The sequence below is a fragment of the Lutzomyia longipalpis genome, chromosome 2 (assembly GCF_024334085.1).
Source record: "Lutzomyia longipalpis isolate SR_M1_2022 chromosome 2, ASM2433408v1".
NCBI classification, from domain to species: Eukaryota; Metazoa; Arthropoda; class Insecta; order Diptera; family Psychodidae; genus Lutzomyia; species Lutzomyia longipalpis.
Genome location: NC_074708.1, coordinates 7,195,728 through 7,215,331, shown reverse-complemented (window position 1 = coordinate 7,215,331; position 19,604 = coordinate 7,195,728). Strand labels below are relative to the sequence as shown.

Sequence of the window (19,604 nt, the reverse complement as noted above, 5' to 3'; positions counted from 1 at the left end):
AATCGGGTTCAAACTTTTAGCAAGCACTAATTTTCTAAAGCATTTTTAAACGAATTTTTAGGATTTTATGATTTTAAAAATTAGTATAATCATTATCATTGCAATAACTTGAAAAATACTTAAATAGGTGTTAAATCGATTAAATCAATTAAATATTTCTGGATTTATTTTAAATTTGAATCCGTATTAACCCTTTAACGTCAAATGAATCTTCAATGTTTATTAATTCATTTTTTATATTTTTTTTTACAAACTGAAGGCATAATTCAAATAAGCCATCTATAGTTCCTGAAATTTTTATGTAAAAAGTGTAAAAATAAAGTTTTTTGGAAATAAAAACTCCTATTTCTATTCAAAAAACACCAAAAACTTAGATTAATCACAGTCCAGATATTACCTGGACTGTGGATTAATAAATTACTCATTTAAATTGCATTCCCGCCATTAAATGGTTAGGTAATAAGGTCTTCTACTTCTAGGCTTTTTCATTCATTAACACGGGACATTCCCAGTAAATTGTCTGTAAGACGAAACCTCACTGTACATCCCTTTAACCGATTTTCTTATTTTATTTATCCTTTCCCTATTTTCCTTTGAATATTCGCACTAAAAAGATCTTGAAACTTTTATTTTATTTTTCTAGAAGATTTCTAATTATTCCTCCTAATAAAAAAATCCCTGAAAATCAATTTTAGTTAAAGTTTAATCAATTTTCCACAACAAAAGAGCTCTTCCAGTAGAATTAGGAGAATTCTCCAGCAGAAATTCGCAAGACTCTCCCCTGGAGGCGAAGTTGAATGAAGCGAAGGCCATTCAGGGACATCGTAATGCGCACGAAAAATAAGACAGTTCGGATTAGTTGGCTTATGGTGTTTTTCTTTCGAAAAAATTGCATGGAAAAAGTTTAATATTTTCACGGGTTTTTCTCCTTATTTCCGCGCAAAGTATGCCAATTATTTTGGCGAAACCCAACACGCCGTTAACCACGCGCTCAATTGAGGTATTTTGCGTGCCCTAGGTGCATTTGTGGGGGCGCACGACGGACTTTTGTGCGTGTTGTGCGTTGTGCAACCCGAAAAAAAATGATGTGTGGTGAAGACGCTCAATGAGAGAGAGAAATGGCTCAAGTGATGGTATTATTGCCCGGATTCTTGTAGAGTGTTGGCCCCCATTGGCAGCCCCATTGCCCACGTAAAGACACACACACGGACCTAACAATGGTCCCCACGGACACGGCGATGACTCAATAACGTGCCTTTGTGCATTTTTCTTCTTCCCCCCTTGTCACATAACAAAAAAAAAGCAGCACGGAGAGAGAGAATTTTGTCGCCGTCATCTTTCGCGAAAACGTCCCTCGAGAGCGTCTTCTTCGCACAGCTCAGTGGTTGATTTATTTTGTTTTTGGGGAAAAGGAAAAGGATCCACGGCACACGTGAGGTGTCCGTGCAACTGGTAGGCTAGGGCAGGAGGGCAGAAGTGGTGGAAATAAATGTGAAAATGGCAACGGAACTGGATGAGGATCGTCGTAGAAGGTAAGAAGAGTGTTTGCCTTGCCCAAGAGATTTCCGGAAATTTTCTTCTCTCATTGTTTTGTCCGTGTTTTTTTTTTGCCTTTGTTCACCAGGCTTGCGGCACTCGAGGAGAAGATTCGAGACCCCAGGGGTGTTGCAAACCTCGATTGCCTCCTTGATACGGTGACAGGTAAGGATTTTTTTTTATTTATTAACAACCTGCAATAACTTTCCTCTAACTAAATCCCCGGAAGGTAGTTCCTCTCACCTTTCATCATTCTCCCTTTTCTCTCTCTCTGTGATTCTCTCTCTCAAGTGAATTTTCTTTACTTTTTTGCAGCTCTCGTGGCCGACTGTGATCATGAATCAGTTAAACGTATTAAAAATATCGAAGCCTACACGCAGAGATGTACGTACACAAACCGATCAACACCCCCGAATTCTTCAGGATTAACCCCTTTCATTTGATTTTGCAGATGAACCCCTTGCGAAGGAGATCTGTGAACTCCGGATGCGCCCGGAGGACTTTCACATGATCAAAGTGATTGGACGTGGTGCTTTTGGGGAGGTTCAGCTGGTGCGGCATCGATCAACAAAGAAAGTCTACGCTATGAAGCGCCTCTCGAAGTTTGCAATGATAAAACGTCCGGATTCCGCATTCTTCTGGGAAGAACGTCACATTCTCGCTCATGCCAATTCAGACTGGATTGTCCGGCTGCATTATGCCTTCCAAGACTCCAAGTATCTCTACATGGTGATGGACTACATGCCAGGTGAGTAAAAAATTCCCAATTCTACTCTCTATTCAAAGTTAATTTGCACTGTGAGACTCCACCCGTTTTATTTATGGGGGTAGACTGAATACGTTGCCCAATAAAATTACAGAATTCCTCTTTGACATGTTAGTTAATAAGAAGAAGAATCAAAAGTTGTCTATGATTGGCTGAAAATCTCAAGAAGAGTGTTTATTGGCTGAGAATTGACATGAAAATTACTTTTATTCCTGGGGGAATATCGCTGCAAATTATTCTAATAAATCTGTGATAATTTTTTTGTATTTATAAAGTTAACGAAATTAATAGTTAAGCAATAGAAACAAAATCTCTAAACAGATTTCTTAAATCCTTTTAAACTCCCTAAAACGACTCGTTGTAGGAAATAAACCAAATTCTTGGAATTAGGGACCCCTAAACTCATTAAAAAAATATTCTGAATGAAATTCTTTGCATTCTTGAACCAACTTGCTAGAAAATATCCAAAACTCTAGCTCTTGTTGGCCTGTTTGGGCGCATGGAAGTAAAAATCCAATAACTTCCTTTGAAGACCCTTAAACTGTTTTTCGGAGAAAACATGTCAAAGATTTTATGAGAAAACTTCAAAACATCTGGAGCCCAAAAAAGACAAAATTTCTCAAAGGAGCAATAAATCTTCCCTCAAGTTTTATTACCCCCAAAGTTTTGGGCAGATTTATCTGCCAATATGCAAATTAGAATAGGTACAGGTATAATCTTATTAGATTGTTGTGTTAAGCTGGGTCAAGCTTGACCAATTGCCCTAATTTAGGGAATCTCTTATTTGAATTTTAGCTTGTTTTTCAAATGGGAAGGTTTTGCAGTAAAATCCTTTTTGGCTTTTTTTGTAATTTATTGTGAAATATTTTAAGGAAAACGGCATTAAAAGTAATTAAAAATAAATGTACTGGTAAGCTGACCAAGCTTACGAGAGCTGTGTTTCTTTCAGTGTACCAATTTTGTGAGAGCAAACTAGAACGCGAATTTGTTTAAATACATGCAAAATCGGGAAAAGTTGAAAAGTCATCCCCCAAGAAATCTTTAAAACGCCATATCTCGGGAACGGCTCCATAGATTTTCGAGTTTGAGCTATCGTTGGAAAGGTCTTAACCTCAACTATAATATATTAAAATATTAAGTAAATCGATAATGGCATTTTCGAAATATTCGAGTTCGAAATTTTCGAAAATTTTGATTTTGACTTTAGTGCCTCTCGTGGTCATTTCTCGAAGTTGCAATGTTCTAGACATTTGTAGGGTTTCACGAAACCTTTCATTTGCGCTTGAGTTGATCAAAATCGGACTTGTAGAACCCGAGATATGACATGCCAACTTTGGAAGGCTATATCTCGAGAACGGCGACATAGATTTTCTTCATTTTTGGCATGGAGCTAGATAATATGGTCAGCTATAACATATCAAAAAATGAAGCAAATCGATAATGGCGTTTTCGAGATATTCATCGAAAAGTAATCGAAAATTTTGTTTTTGATTTTTGGCCCTCTAGCGGTCACTTTTGAAACTTCTGATGTTCTAGAGAGTTGTAGGATTTGTTGAGATCTTTCATTTGACCCCGGGTTGATCAAAATCGGTCAAGCCGTTTTCGAGTTATGGTCGATTTTCGATGAAAAATTGTGGCGGCCATATTGACTAAACGGCTTGACCGATTTTCGAAAATAAGGTATCGTTGGAAAGCTCTTGATGGCCCCTACAACATATAAAAATTTCAGATTTTTAGCTATTACAGGGGCTGAGATATAGCGAAAACAAAATTTTGAGGTTATTCAAAATGGCGGACGGGGGGGTGGGGGGTAAAATTTGACGTCATAATCGGACGTCTTCCAGTCGACTTTTAAACTTTGCCGTTTACCGCAAGTCTCTATCTATTACCGTTCTCTTGCAATTTCAAGTTGAACCACGGACGGACGGCCGGCCGGCCGGCCGGCCGGACGGCCGGCCGGAAAAAAAAATTTTTTGGCGCATACGTTTTTTGGAATGTGGGGACCCTAATTCGTGCTCATCCCAAGTTTGAGCCCGATCTGACGACTTTCGATTTTGCTCGGTACACAAAAGCTGTGTCTGAAAGAAACACAGCTAAAACAGGATCGTAGTTAGAATATTATTTAAGGGGAGGGGGTGATTTTCTGTTGCATTCAAATTAGCAGATTTTGACGTTTTTTGATATTCTAACGATTTAAATTTCTTTTCTATACCATTTAGGACGTTTTTAAACCATTGATTTTTTTTTATTTTTAACATTAATCCTAAGTAGCAAAGTAAGTCGAATATTTGTAAAAAATCAGGTTCTTTGACTTTGGGGATCTTAAAGGGGGATGTAGATTTGGGGCACAATACAATTGTGGGATTCCCCATAACGTGTTAAACAGATTAATCATTTAGGGAGCAAAGAATTTAAATTTTACTCAAAAAAATTGAAGTTTGCATCGGGGTTACATGAAGGGGGGCTGGGGGAACAATTAGTTTATCCCCAGCGACCCCTATACAAAACACTGCATGCAATATGATTATCACAAATAGCCGAAAATTAAAGAAAAGGAATAAATTTTTAAAAAATTTGAATCAAAGAATCAGTGCGCCCATGAATCAAGGGGTGTTTCATTCAATAAACAACGCTCTGAAGTTGCATCATCAAAAAAAATTGATAGAAAATTTGATGTTTTTTATCTATAATTAACTTTTTCTAAAAATTTTCTTCACTGTCCGATAGGAAATGATCTAATTTCACCGTTTTCATCGTTCCATATAAAAATTTCATTAGTTTTATATAAATCTTTCACGATTTAGAGGTATATTTCAAACAAGTTTCAGAAATTTCACCATCGTCAGTGATTTTATTTTATTTTTTGATTTATTTTTTTATTGTTTGTTATTTATTTATTTAATTATTTCGTGTTGATCCGGTCTTCGTCAGTGGGGGCTTCTCTTTTTTTAAACAGGTGTTAAAGGGAAAACTCAATTCTTCTTCCATAGCTTTCGGCTCCCTCCGAGCCTTTGTCAAGGGCTGAGGAGAGAGTTTTTCTATTATTGGTATTTTCCGAGAAAATTTTTACAATACTTGTTTCTTAAATAAAATTGCATATTCCTTATGAATAAGTACCTACCTGACATTTCCTCTTTAACGTTTGAAGTTTTTTTTTATATAACATTTCACATATATTTTCCAATGTTTAACGTTCATTTTCTAACTCTTAACATTTCTTTTCTGTAGTATTTGTCATTTATATTAACGTTTAACGTTCTTTTATACATTTGACATTTCTATTCTGACATTTGACGTAAATTTAATTGCTTGACATTAACATTTTCATTTTTTGACGTTTCCAACTTTTGAACTTTTTGCTGACTTTTGACTCTTTGCTGACTTTTAACGTTTTTTTATGTTTAATAATATTTTAAAATTCCCTTTTTGATTTTTTTTCTCCCAATAATTTTCATCCGGAAATAATTTCTTTTGACATCTAAAGAAAAAAACCTTCCCTGTCTTATCTTTTAGGGTGTTTAGACCCCTCAAAAAATTCTTCTTTGCCTCGTTATTGATGAGAAAGCAAAGAAAGTCTTGAAATAATTAATTTTAATTTAACAACTTTTAAAGAAAATGATAAAAATCTTTAAAATATTTTTTCTCACAAAATTTCCCTAAAAAACACATCAAACTTGAACTAATAATAATTTTCAGGCGGTGACATGTTCTCCCTGATGTCAATGTATGAAATCCCAGAGAATTGGGCAATTTTCTACACGATGGAGATTGTCCTGGCACTCGATACGATCCACAACATGGGCTTTGTGCATCGTGACGTGAAGCCTGATAATGTGTTGCTGGATAGTTTGGGGCATGTGAAATTGGCGGACTTTGGGACGTGCATCCGCATTGGCCCTGATGGGTTGGTGAAGTCCAGCAATGCCGTTGGGACACCGGACTACATTAGTCCGGAAGTGTTGCAGTCTCAGAGTGAAGGTGGTGAATATGGGCGTGAGTGCGATTGGTGGTCCCTCGGGGTGGTGCTGTATGAGATGTTCTTTGGTGAATTGCCCTTCTATGCGGACAGCCTGGTGGGGACGTATGGGAAGATTATGGATCACCGGAATTCCCTGAGTTTGCCGCAAGATGCGGAAATTAGTGAGAATGCGCGTTCACTCATTCGGGGCTTCCTGACGGATCGGAATTCACGCCTTGGACGTCATGGGGTGGATCAGATAAAGAATCACCCGTTTTTCATCAATGACACGTGGACATTTGAGAATTTGCGTGAAAGCGCGCCGCCGGTGGTGCCGGATCTCAATGGGGATGACGATACGAGTAACTTTGAGGACATTGAGAAGGATGAGAGTCCCGAGGAGCTCTTCCCGGTGCCGAAGACATTTGCGGGGAATCATTTGCCCTTTGTTGGGTTCACCTACACGAGTGACTATCAACTCCTCAATGCCACATCCTCGCTTGATAGCGTGGATAATCGTGACTCATACCGCAATCACCATCGTCCCTCGTACAGTGGGGAGATTGTACGGCTGGAGAAGCTGCTGGAGCAGGAGAGGCAAACAGTGGAGACACTTGAGAAGCAGGAGAAGACCTTAAGGACACAGATGGAGATTATGGTGGCGCGCGAAGCGGAATTGCAGAGTATGTCGACGGCGTATGAGAAGGAATTGACAATGCTGAAACATTCGTACCGGGAGACGCACAGAAAGGCGGAAAATGAGTGCGAATTGCGGAGGAAGACGGAAATTTTGCTGACGGAAACGAAGAAAAGGCTCGATGAGGAGCAAAATAAGCGAACGCGCGAAATGAATAACAATCAGCAGCACAATGATCGAATAAATATGCTTGAGAAGCAATTTAGTGACATGCAGGATAAGTACCGAATGGAAACGGAGGTGTGTCAGAAGCTGAAGAAGCAACTCAATGAGTTGCGTCTCGTGCGGAATGACATTGAGCAGAAGTGCAATGAGTTGCAGTCGCATTTGGCCACGGTGCAGGCACAACGGGATGTCCTGCAGCAGGAGGTGGTTGAATTGCAGAGTCGCCTTGCGCATGAGCGGAATACGCGGCAGCAGCTTGTGGAGGCGCATGAGGAGAATGAAGGGAAACTCCAGACGCTTACCATTGAATTTGAGAGGTGCTTCCATCGTGAGCAGAAAACTGTGGAGGATAATCGTGCGTTGACGGATCGTGTGGCGAACTTGGAGAAGGTCAATGCAACGTTGGATTTGGAACTGATGGCAATGCAGCAGCGCTATCAGCAGGAAGTGAAGGCACACGAGGAGGCGCAAAAGAGTCAGAAGGGGTACAAGGAAGAGGCTACGATGGAGGAGGTGAAGGCGCTCCAGACAAAGCTGAATGAGGAGAAATTAGCCCGGCAGAAGGCAGATCAGAATTCCCAGGAGAAGGAACGACAAATCTCCATGCTATCCGTGGACTATCGGCAAATGCAGCAACGTCTGCAGAAGCTTGAGGGTGAGAATCGGCAGGTAAGGAGATGTTTTGTTTTCTTCAATTTTTTTTAAATGTTTCTTTGAAGGAGTTTATTCACTTTTGTTCATTTTGTGATTATTTTTTATTATTTATTTATTTTCAACCAAAAAAAATAGGGTCTGTCCCTCTTATAATATTTGTTGTGAAAGAAATGCAAAAAAAGTGAGCAATAGCGAGAAGAAAAAAAATATTACAAGACAAGTGTTTAGACAGAAAAAAATCTATTAGAAAAATTTTTATAATAAGTCTTATTTTTTTTTATTTGTAACTGGAATTGGCTGAAAAAAATAGCTATAAACGCAAGAGCCACGCCCCTATTGTAATTCTGTTTTATCCTTGAATGAATAAAGCATATGCTTCAGTGCTTTAATCCATGATCTTTTCAAGCTATTTCTGGATTTTTTTTTCTATAATACTTAACATTAGAGATTTTTTGACGAAATGACTAAAGCATATGCTTCATGCGTGTGAAAGAAAAAATAAGAGTTAGGCTACCTCATATTTTTAAAACAAATCTTTACCGATTTTTCCCATTGAAAAATGAAAAGTCTTTGTGGCTTTTCTTAAATGTTTTCTAAGTCTTTACAATTTTTTTTCAAACTCTTTTAAGTATTAAAGTCACAACACGAATAAAAATGAATAAACTCCTTAATTTGTCAAAAGATAAACAAATAATAAAAAAATAATTGCAAATTTCTATCTAATCCCTTCTTGAAAATGCTTTTTAACAGTTAATTTTGCTTGCAAAAAAATCCTACATTTCATTTTTAGCTGTGTTTCTTTCAGACACAGCTTTTGTGTACCGAGCAAAATCGAAAGTCGTCAGATCGGGCTCAAACTTGGGATGAGCACGAATTAGGGTCCCCACATTCCAAAAAACGTATGCGCCAAAAATTTTTTTTTCCGGCCGTCCGTCCGGCCGTCTGGCCGTCCGGCCGTCCGGCCGTCCGGCCGGAGTACAACGCTAAATTGCGAGAGAACGGTGATATATAGAGACTTGCGGTAAACGGCAAAGTTTAAATATCGACTGGAAGACATCCGATTATGATGTCAAATTTTACCCCCCACCCCCCCGTCCGCCATTTTGAATAACCTCAAAATTTTGTTTTGCCTATATCTCAGCCCCTATTATAGCTAGAGGGCTGAAATTTTGATATGTTGTAGGGGCCATCAATACCTTTCCAACGATACCTCATTTTCGAAAATCGGTCAAGCCGTTTAGTCAATATGGCCGCCACAATTTTTTATCGAAAATCGATCATAACTCGAAAACGGCTTGACCGATTTCGATCAACCCAGGCTCAAATGAAAGCTCTCAACAAGCGCTACAACTCTCTAGAACATCCGAAGTTTCAAAAGTGACCGCTAGGGGGCCAAAAATCAAAAACAAAATTTTCGATGAGTTTTCGATGAATATCTCGAAAACGCCATTATCGATTTGCTTCATTTTTTGATATGTTATATCTGACTATATTATCTAGCTCCATGCCAAAAATGAAGAAAATCTATGTCTCCGTTCTCGAGATATAGCCTTCCAAAGTTGGCATGTCATATCTCGGGTTCTACAAGTCCGATTTTGATCAACTCAAGTGCAAATGAAAGGTTTCGTGAAGCCCTACAAATGTCTAGAACATTGCAACTTCCAGAAATGACCGCGAGAGGCGCTAAAGTCAAAATCTAAATTTTCGAAAATTTCGAACTCGTATATTTCGAAAATGCCATTATCGATTTACTTCATATTTTAATATATTATAGTTGAGGTTAAGACCTTTCCAACGATAGCTCAAACTCGAAAATCTATGGAGCCGTTCCCGAGATATGGCGTTTTAAAGATTTCTTGGGGGATGACTTTTCAACTTTTCCCGATTTTGCATGTATTTAAACAAATTCGCGTTCTAGTTTGCTCTCACAAAATTGGTACACTGAAAGAAACACAGCTCTCGTAAGCTTGGTCAGCTTACCCGTACATTTCTTTTGAGTTTAACATCAAAATATTTTTCATTAATTTTTCCCCATCTTCGTGCATCATTTATGGCTTTCACAACGCATTATTATTTTACTTTGCCACCATCATGTGTGAAGGAAACGGAAAAAGTAATTGCACTCCATAGTCATTTGGAGCAGGAGCAAACAAAGAAGAATTCCCTGTTGTCAGAATTGAGTCTTCAAAGTTCGGAAATTGCTCATTTGAAAGCCAAAGAGACTCAACTTATCAAGGAAGTGCATCAATTGCGGGATATGAAGAGGAAATTCGAAGAGGAAATGTTTAAAGTTAAAAATGCTCACAATCAAGACATTATTCAGGTGAGAAAATTTTACTTTTCTTTTTTTGGATTTTTTGGGAGGAATAATTTAGAATTTTTGGGGAAGAAAATTGAGAGTTTAAATGTTAATTTTGCTGATAATTTATTTTGAATTTCATTGAAAATTTAGGAAGAATATTTCAAGAGAAAATTGAGAATTATTTAGAATTTAATTCTTTGCGAATTTAATTGATATTTTTTTTGATTTATTTTATTGATAATTCATTAAGATTTTCTTTGAGAATTTATTGAGAATCTTTGAAGAATTTGATAAAGATTTAATCATTTAATTCTCTAAGAATTAATTTAAAAGCTTTCTCCCTAAATATTAATTCCATATTTTTGGATAAAAAAAAATGTTTCGCAGAATAAGGAATTACAGGAACAATTGGAGGCTGAACAGTATTTTCATAAATTGCAAAAGAAACAGTGCAAGGATGTACGTGATGAATTGGAAGAGAAGACGCGTCTTCTGCAGGAGCAGGAAGAAGAGAGAAAATCTCTTGTGCATCAACTACAAATTGCCCTTGCACGAGCTGATTCGGAAGCCCTTGCACGCTCAATTGCCGAAGAGACTGTTGCGGATTTGGAGAAGGAGAAATCAATGAAGGAATTTGAAATGAAAGACTTGATTGCAAAGCACAAGAGTGAGTTGGCGCACAAAGAATCAGCCTTGCTTGTGATGAAGGATGTTGAGTATGATGTAAATATGAAATTGAGTAAGAAGACCGTTGAGTTGGATGAGCAAATGCAGCAGAATAAGAAGTTGCAAGATGAATTGGGGCAAGTTAAGGTGGACAAGGGTGAAATTGAGCGTCTTCAGGCAAAATTGAAGCAGGAAACGCTCTTTAAGCAATCAGCTGTGAATAAACTCGAGGAAGTTATCTACCGTAAGGACTTTGCGAATACGGCAAAGAATAAGAAGGTTGGATCAGCGGCGGAAATGCGTAAGAAGGAGAAGGAGAATCGTCGATTGAAGCAGGAACTTTGTCAGGAACGTGAAAAATATAGTCAATTGTTGATGAAATTCAATGATTCGCAAATTAATTTAAATGAAGAAATGGTGGCTAAAACAAAGCTTCAAATGGAGATTCAGTGCAAAGACACAGAGATTGAGATGCTCCAAACGAAGCTCAATGAGACAACGTCCCTTTCTTCTGCTGAAAATGACACGGAGGACAATCAGGTTGGAAGTTTTTTCTTTGATTTTTTTTTCTCTTTAAAAGATCTTTAAATAAAAATTGTCTTTTTGGAAGCAGGATTCAATCATCGAAGGATGGCTCAGTGTGCCAAATAAGCAAAATATCCGAAGACACGGGTGGAAGCGCCAATTTGTCGTGGTTTCAACGAGAAGAATAATTTTCTACAATACAGAGCATGATAAACAAAATACAAGCGATCCAGTGCTTATTTTGGATTTAAGGTAAATCCTAAAAGAAATTTTAGCTGTGTTTCTTTCAGACACAGCTTTTGTGTACCGAGCAAAATCGAAAGTCGTCAGATCGGGCTCAAACTTGGGATGACGCTAAATTGCGAGAGAACGGTAATAGATAGAGACTTGCGGTAAACGGCAAAGTTTAAATATCGACTGGAAGACATCCGATTATGAGGTCAAATCCACCCCCCACCCTTCGTCCGCCATTTTGGATAACCTCAAAATTTTGTTTTCGCTATATCTCAGCCCCTGTAATAGCTAAAAATCTGAAATTTTGATATGTTGTAGGGGCCATCAAGACCTTTCCAACGATACCTCATTTTCGAAAATCGGTCAAGCCGTTTAGTCAATATGGCCGCCACAATTTTTCATCTAAAATCGACCATAACTCGAAAACGGCTTGACCGATTTTGATCAACCCGGGGTCAAATGTCCTCCGTAGCCACACCTCCCCTCATATCGTTTGTCAACTGTGTCTATACAATGTGCACTGTGAGTTAATGTTTTATGTTTACCCTGACTTTTTAAGGGTAATTTTATTTAACTTATTTGTGTTGTCCCTATTTAAAACTTTTATGAGATTTTAAACTTGGACCAGTGATAAGGAAACGATCTGTGATATCAAACTGTGATATTACTTTAATAAGAGGGAAGGGATGGGACAAAACGGCTTGGGAGGCCTCAGACAAAGCGGGCCGTCAAATGGCGAGCCAAGTTAGGTGGACAGGATCTGGCAAATACTAGTGCGTGCGGAAAACAAATACACACGCATGCACAGAAATAACACACTAGCCGAACCTAAATGAAAACGGCAACCGGGCCACAAGAAACCGGCAATTCCAGCCCAGTGCCATTGCCTGGGTTGCAGAAATCTCAATAAACCCTACAACTCTCTAGAACATCCGAAGTTTCAAAAGTGACCGCTAGGGGGGCAAAAATCAAAAACAAAATTTTCGATGAGTTTTCGATGAATATCTCGAAAACGACGACATAATTTTTTTTTTCATTTTTTGATATGTTGTAGCTGACCATATTATCTAGCTTCATGCCAAAAATGAAGAAAATCTATGGCTCCGTTCTCGAGATATAGCCTTCCAAAGTTGGCATGTCATATCTCGGGTTCTACAAGTTCGATCTTGATCAACTCAAGCGCAAATGAAAGGTTTCGTGAAACCCTACAAATGTCTAGAACATTGCAACTTCGAGAAATGACCGTAAGAGGCGCTAAAGTCAAAAACAAAGTTTTCGAAAATTTCGAACTCGAATTTTTCGAAAATGGCGACATAATTTTTTTTCATTTCTCGATATGTTATAGCTGACTTCAAGACCTTTCAAACAAAAAAAAATTTATGAAAATCTATGGATCCGTTCTCGAGATATGGCCTTCTAAAGATTTCTTGGGGGATGACTTTTCAACTTTTCCCGACTTTGCGCGTATTTAAATTAATTCGCGTTCTAGTTTGCTCTCACAAAATTGGTACACTGAAAGAAACACAGCTCCCGTAAGCTTGGTCAGCTTACCAGTACATTTTTAAACTTTGAGTTTGTTTTCAATGAATTTTAAATTGATTTTCTTTAAATTGAAAAAAAAAAACAGCAAAGTTTTCCACGTGAGATCAGTGACACAAGGTGATGTGATTCGTGCTGATGCCAAAGAAATTCCCAGAATATTTCAATTGCTCTACGCAATGGAGGGTGAGGCTCGTCGTCCGGATGATCAGCAACAAAATCAATTTGATACCCTCAAGGGATCCGGTGAGGAAAGGCCCGGAACAATTCATCACAAAGGTGAGAAAAAAGATTTCTTATTAGCTAAATAAATTAATTTACTAATTAAAAAAAAATTTGTAGGTCATGAATTACTTCAAATTTCCTACCATATGCCAACAACATGTGAAATATGTCCAAAACCAGTTTGGCACATGTTCCGGCCACCACCCGCCTATGAATGCAAAAGGTATGACTCACATTTAATATTTTTCTTTTTTTTACCTTCTTATGTGTGATGTACATTTTATTTATTTATTTGAGTAGCAAAGAGAGATTATCGCAACAAAGAAGAAAATTTCTTTTATTTTTTAAATTGAGAAAAAATCTCATGTGGGCGAAATACGCATTGTTTTGCCGCCACATTCAATTACGCGGAAGCAAAGAGATTTATTTTTCATGAATTTATCAACTGACCCATATATAAAATTTGTTTTCAATTAAATTCTATTAAATGCGGCAATGGAATAATAATGTTATCAATTTTCATGGCATTCCTTCAGGAGAGGGGGCACACAATCTTATCATAAAGCGCTATGAATGATTCCATTCAAGTTATTTAATGCATTTTGAAAGAAAAATAATTTATTATCAATGAGGATGGGAAGAAATTCTTTTTCATTCAGAGAAATTTGTTTTATTTTTTCACTGAAAAATTAATATTTTGAATGATTAAAAAATGATGTTTTTTGATTAATAATAAGTTTTTAATGTTTAGTAAATTATTTTCTTTAGACAGTAAATAACGCGGAATGATCAAAAAATGATTTAGAGAGAAGAAAATGTTTTTTAAAAGGTTACTAAATGGAAAACTTGGCCATTAAAATTATCTAGAATGTTTTCATTGAGAAACTTTGAATTAAAACTTTGTCAAGTACGTAAACGTAGGTAAAAATATTTTCATTTAATCTGCAAGAGATTTAGGTAAACTACTTACTTCAACAAAATATTAACTGTCTGGTTCTCAAATAAAAATTAATAAATTTAGCATTACAGTGGGACCCCAGTACAACGACCGCTTGGTTATACTACTCTCGCGCATTGAAAATAATGAGTGTGAAGAGTACATCCGAGTGGTCGTTGTACTGGGGTCCCACTGTAAATCCGTTTAAGCAGAACGTTAATTTGCATACATTTAAACGAAATTTTGTAGTAAAATCCTTGCACATAAGCCAATTAATTTTTCTTTAATGATTTGTTTATTTTCTCAGCTAGAAAAATCTTGTTTGTAGTTTTCATACTTTTGGGCTGAATTTGGCAAGGAAACTTACATTGAAAAATATAATAAAAACGACATTTTTAAACAACATTTTCAGCCTTGTTTTCAGCAAAATGTTTTTTTAGCATTTTTTTATACTATTTTTTTTAAGAAAAATGCTTAAAAAAATTTCCATCACACAACTTCATGCTGAAAACTTTTGAAAAAGAAATGGAGAAAATAGGTTATTATTATGTAGTTATTTGCCTACATTTAGGGACATTTTGACAGTCAAATCGTTTTAATTGTTGGAGGAAAAATAATTTATTTCACATAAAATTTAAATATTTTTTAATCCAATCAGAGAGAAAAGTCTTTAAATTTTAAGAGTTCTTAAGAAAAGCGGATTTTCGGTTAAGTGTTCGCAGTTTAAAATTTATTTTCTTAAAACTGACGTTTTGGATTCATTCTTTTAAATACAGTGGGAACCCAGTACAACGACCACTTGGTTGAGCTACTCTCGCGCATTGAAAATAATGAGTGTGAAGAGTATATCCGAGTGGTCGTTCTACTGAGGTCCCACTGTAGTTTGAATGACTGAAGTAATGAGTCACGATCTTCCACCATTTGAATTGGTCAAAATGACCGAAGTCCTTCAGCAAAATTGACAGAATAATTCAGTTAAATCTTATCAATTCAAATGGTGGAAGATCGTGACTGATTACTTCATTTATTTACACCAATTTTTTTTAAAAATGTGTTTGATAAGTTCCTCATTAAATTAAATTCTTATTTTTTTTTGCTTTCGAAGTGGTTAAAATTGACAATTTAATATCCTGGGGAGGGATTTGTATAGTCAAAAAACTTCGGTCTTAAATAAATAAATTTTAAACTCAACTATTGACCGAAAATCAGATTTTATTCATCCACGGTCGCCCTATGCTATCAATCTTAAAATTTTGAATAAGAAATGAAAAATATCCTCTTTCTTGTGCCTTTTAGGTGTCGCATAAAGATCCATAAGGAACATGTGGACAACAATGATCCATTGGCTCCCTGTAAATTGCATCATGATCCCCACTGTGCCCGGGAGATGCTGCTGTTGGCATCAACGAAGGAGGATCAAACGCGATGGGTGAGTCGCCTGTCGAAGCGAATCCAAAAGTGTGGCTACAAAGCCAATAATATCAACAGTGCCGCCAGTGGGAATGATGGTAGTAAAATATCTCCTAGGTAAGTGTCTTTCCCAACTCTCCTTCCTCCCAAAAACACAAAGCAATAAAATGCAGCTTTGATTTAAAAAAAAATAGAATTTAATTTTTAAAAGAGATTCTTCGTTTGACCAACTTTTGAGGCATTTAAGTTTAGATCTTTTTTGTATAATTTTCTGTGATTTCTAACAAAATAGAGAGAGAATTGTTTTATTCTGCTTCTAATAAATTGAGAGCATTTGTTTTGTGTGACTAACTGTTTTTTTTTTAATTTATAAATTCTGTCCTTCATCTTGCTTTAATTATTTTTTATTATTATTACAATAATAATGTATATGTTTAGCCAATCAACACGTTCCAACTACAAACCATATGCCGCAACTAATGTACAAAGATCAGCAACTCTTCCAGCTAATTCATCTTTGAAGCAACAATAACCACACATTTGTTTTTTTTTATTCTAAATTTTTAAAGAAGAAAAAAAATGTAATTTTACAGAAAAGAAAAACAAGAAAAAAACGAAAAGAAAATGATAAAAAAAAATTAATAGGAAGCAAGATCACAAATTTAATATTTTTTCTCAAGTCTTTTTCCTCTTCAAGCATTTTATTTTATGTATTTTATTAATTTTTTATGCGCTGTTTTATATATTTATATTTAAAAGAAAAATGTGTCTCTAAGAAAAAAAAACTGACGGAAAATGCTTTTAAAAAAAAACTGATTAAAAACATTTATTTTATGTGCAGGTGCTAAAAAAATGCATCAAAATATTTTAATTGTCTGTCATGTGGCTTAATTTTACATAATTCCTTTTTTTTAATTATGTGTTTTATGTTCTGTTTAATTCTGTGTCTAAAAAAATGAAATATTTTTTTTATCAAAATAATAAAGGCAGCTGTTGAGACGCCAGTAGTAGAAAGAATCAAACGGTGATGGTGATGGAAGTAATAGAGCAATAATAACAATTTAAAAAAAAAACGAAACAAAATGTGCCCATGGTAGAAAGTTAAAAAGAAAAAAAAACTTAGTGCCTCAGTTTTTTTTGTAGATTATTAATTGAAAAAATACGATGAGAAAATTGAGAGAGAAGAAATTCTTGCTAAATGTGAAAGAAAGTTTAAAAAAAATGAATTGAAAATTATTTCCAAAAAAATTATAAATATTTTCGGTACTTAGGTGTATATTACTTAAAACAAAAAAATATATAATTTTAATGTTATTTTATATTATGTATTAATTATATATGAAAACTTTTTTTTACAATTCATGAGTTGTGCTGTGTTTTAATAATACGACTAATAAAAAGAGAAATGAGAAGTGAGATATAAAATGAAGGAGAAATATTAATATTATTTAATTTTTTTTTCAATTAATAAATAGGAAAAAAACATTTTTAATCACGCTTTATATATTTTTGAAAAAACTACGTCAAGTTTCTAAAATATCCATAATGATTAGAGGGACAAAAGAACTTGATAGAATTCTCCGGAAATGGGATAAAAAAAACTGATTAAAAAAATGTTTAAAATAACTTTGGATCGAAGCTCAACCAAGAAATGACGTAGGTTGAAGTTGCGGCCAATGAGAATACTTTTCCTGAATTTTTTAACCAATCAGAAGGCTCTTCTAATACTAATTCTTCTTATTATTTCTTTACATTTCATTACTTTCTATTATTTAATGATAAAAATGAAATATAAAGAAAGAAGAAGAAGAATTAGTATTAGAAGAGCCTTCTGATTGGCTAAAAATGCAGGCAAATTGTTCTCATTGGCCATCTCATCATCACTGGGTGGAGCCTCGGTGCAAGATTAATTTAAACAGAATATAAACTGATATTTTTTCATCTTTCTCTTTGTGTTATTAATAAAATTCTTTTTGCTTTTTTTTAAATTCAAACTGATAAACTGATTTAAAAAATATAATTAATTTGACAAGAAAGTCTAACAATTCTGTGGGAAGAGATAGGAAATATGTAATTTTATTTTCTTTGTTAAAAAGAAAATTAAAGTGAAAATGATTAAACAAAAAAAAAATAATTCCCAATTAATGCAGCTAATTTATCTATCTAGCAGTTCTAGTTGAAAATATAATATTTTTTTTAATAAATTATTTTAATTTTATTAACCATGTTAAATGGTGCTCTGTCGATGCTGAATATTTACTACAAATCTGTTTTTTTTACTACATTAATATTGCATTTATTAATTAGCTAAAGAAAAGAGGAAGAGAATGAAGACAAACAAATATTATTTTTCTACTCGCATTTTCTTTATTTTTTTTTATAGACTCTACCTTAGTATGTTTTAACAACAGAAACGATTAGAAAAGAAAATTGATAAAAAATAGAGAAATTCAAGAAATAAACATTCCGAACATTTTTTCTTCATAATAAATAGAATTTTATGAGAATTTTATTAGTAAACAAAATATTTGTATAAAAAATTCTATAATATCAATCATGAGAAAAATTAGAATTATTTCTTACGTCGTCTAATAAAAAAAATATATCATTAGAGAAACAAATAAATGAAAAATGAAGAAACAGGAAAACGAAATCCCAGCTAAAAAAATGCAGTGAAGAAGTTTAAGAAAAAATTAATATTAAACGTAAAACTCTAAAATACTGACAAGTAAAAAAAATAAACAAATAATTGTGCCTTTGACTCAAGAATTAAATAATAAAATAACTCAAGAACCCCTTATTGGCAGTAAAACAAAAAAAAATAAAACAGGAATAAAAATATCAATATTTCTGTATTTTTTCTAGACTATTTTATTATATACATATTAGAATTTACAATGTAAGGAATCACTGTAATTTGTACATATTCAGTATAAATATTTTGAAAGAGAAAATTTGATTTTAACTTCTTTTTTTTCAGAATAATCGAATTTGGTTATTTGCATACCTTTAGGCGCACTTTGTGCAAAAAATTTTTAATTTCTTGAAAACCTTGAAAACATTAACTCATTATAAGGACAGATACGTAGGAGAACCTAGGGTAAAATGGTGAATTTTTGAGAGATAATTTTTCCTGAGTTGCGTGGAAATATTTGAGTTTTCCCATGACGACTATCTTATAGGAAATTTTCCGGGCTACAACTTTTTCTCAAACGATTTTTCTCTATCTCGACGGGAAAATACTTTTTCAGGCCATTTTCCAAACCCTTGCAAATTTGCCTGTTCCAAAAATCCTGGGGTAAAATGGTTAATTGCGTTTTTTGTTGGCTAATCATAATTTAATGAAATTATTTTAGCATGGAACTATAATATCTATTGAGAATGAGAGATTTGCGCACCAATTAAAGCTTTTTTTTAATAAAAAAAAATACAAAAAATTAAAAAAACGTTAAATTTAAGAAATTGCCTTTTTTATTTTTTAGTTCATAAAAATTGATATAGTGAGTGATCAAACATCCTAAATTGTAAGTAATGGCTATGGTGATGTGATAAAGGATTTTTTTTCAAAAACTTTAAAAGTTATTTAAAAAAAAACACCAAATTCGCCATTTTGCCCCAAGGGGACCTTTTTACTATCAGTGTTTTACGGGAAAACTCGGAAAATTTTTTCGGAAAATTCAGATTAGATTCGTGCTTAGCAATAGTTACTCTATCTAAAAATGCATTTGAATAAAAAAAAATTGCAGAGAATTTCGCCAAAACTGAATTTGTAGTTAAGTGGTCAGAGTAACTTTTAGGTTAAAAAATTTGTTTTTCAAATAAAAGCCAAATTATTGGATCAATTATTATGAAACTTTCTAGGCTTAGGCATGGGTATAAAGTGCAACTACTGACAAAATTAGACAGATAAGCTCCCATTGCTTCTTGAGATATTAATTTTTTTTTCAAATTCATCATTTTACCCCAGTTACCCCTATAGTCCGCTGGAAT

At 34.7% G+C, this 19,604-nt stretch overlaps 3 protein-coding genes across 4 annotated transcripts in view; 2 read left to right on the top strand and 1 right to left on the bottom strand.

The window, feature by feature from the left end:
• The window catches only part of LOC129788976 (dachshund homolog 2), a 1,190,888-nt gene that overhangs the window by 740,334 nt on the left and 430,950 nt on the right, over nt 1–19,604 (bottom strand). The gene's annotated exons all lie outside the window — the stretch shown is intronic.
• Nucleotides 1–19,604, top strand: part of LOC129788985 (uncharacterized) — a 511,890-nt gene that overhangs the window by 282,305 nt on the left and 209,981 nt on the right. The gene's annotated exons all lie outside the window — the stretch shown is intronic.
• LOC129788944 (rho-associated protein kinase 2) lies at nt 842–18,568 on the top strand. Of its 2 annotated transcripts, XM_055825438.1 has the most exons (13): nt 842–1,191; nt 1,307–1,532; nt 1,625–1,701; nt 1,852–1,920; nt 1,988–2,284; nt 5,999–7,791; nt 9,878–10,099; nt 10,466–11,284; nt 11,358–11,521; nt 13,131–13,321; nt 13,385–13,490; nt 15,501–15,731; nt 16,053–18,568. In XM_055825438.1, the coding sequence occupies exons 2-13, from the start codon at nt 1,498–1,500 to the stop codon at nt 16,144–16,146; spliced, it is 4,098 nt and encodes a 1,365-aa protein (XP_055681413.1). In that variant the 5' UTR covers nt 842–1,191; nt 1,307–1,497; the 3' UTR covers nt 16,147–18,568. The 2 variants fall into 2 exon arrangements, with proteins under 2 accessions (XP_055681413.1, XP_055681412.1); XM_055825437.1 differs by having other exon boundaries at nt 842–1,532.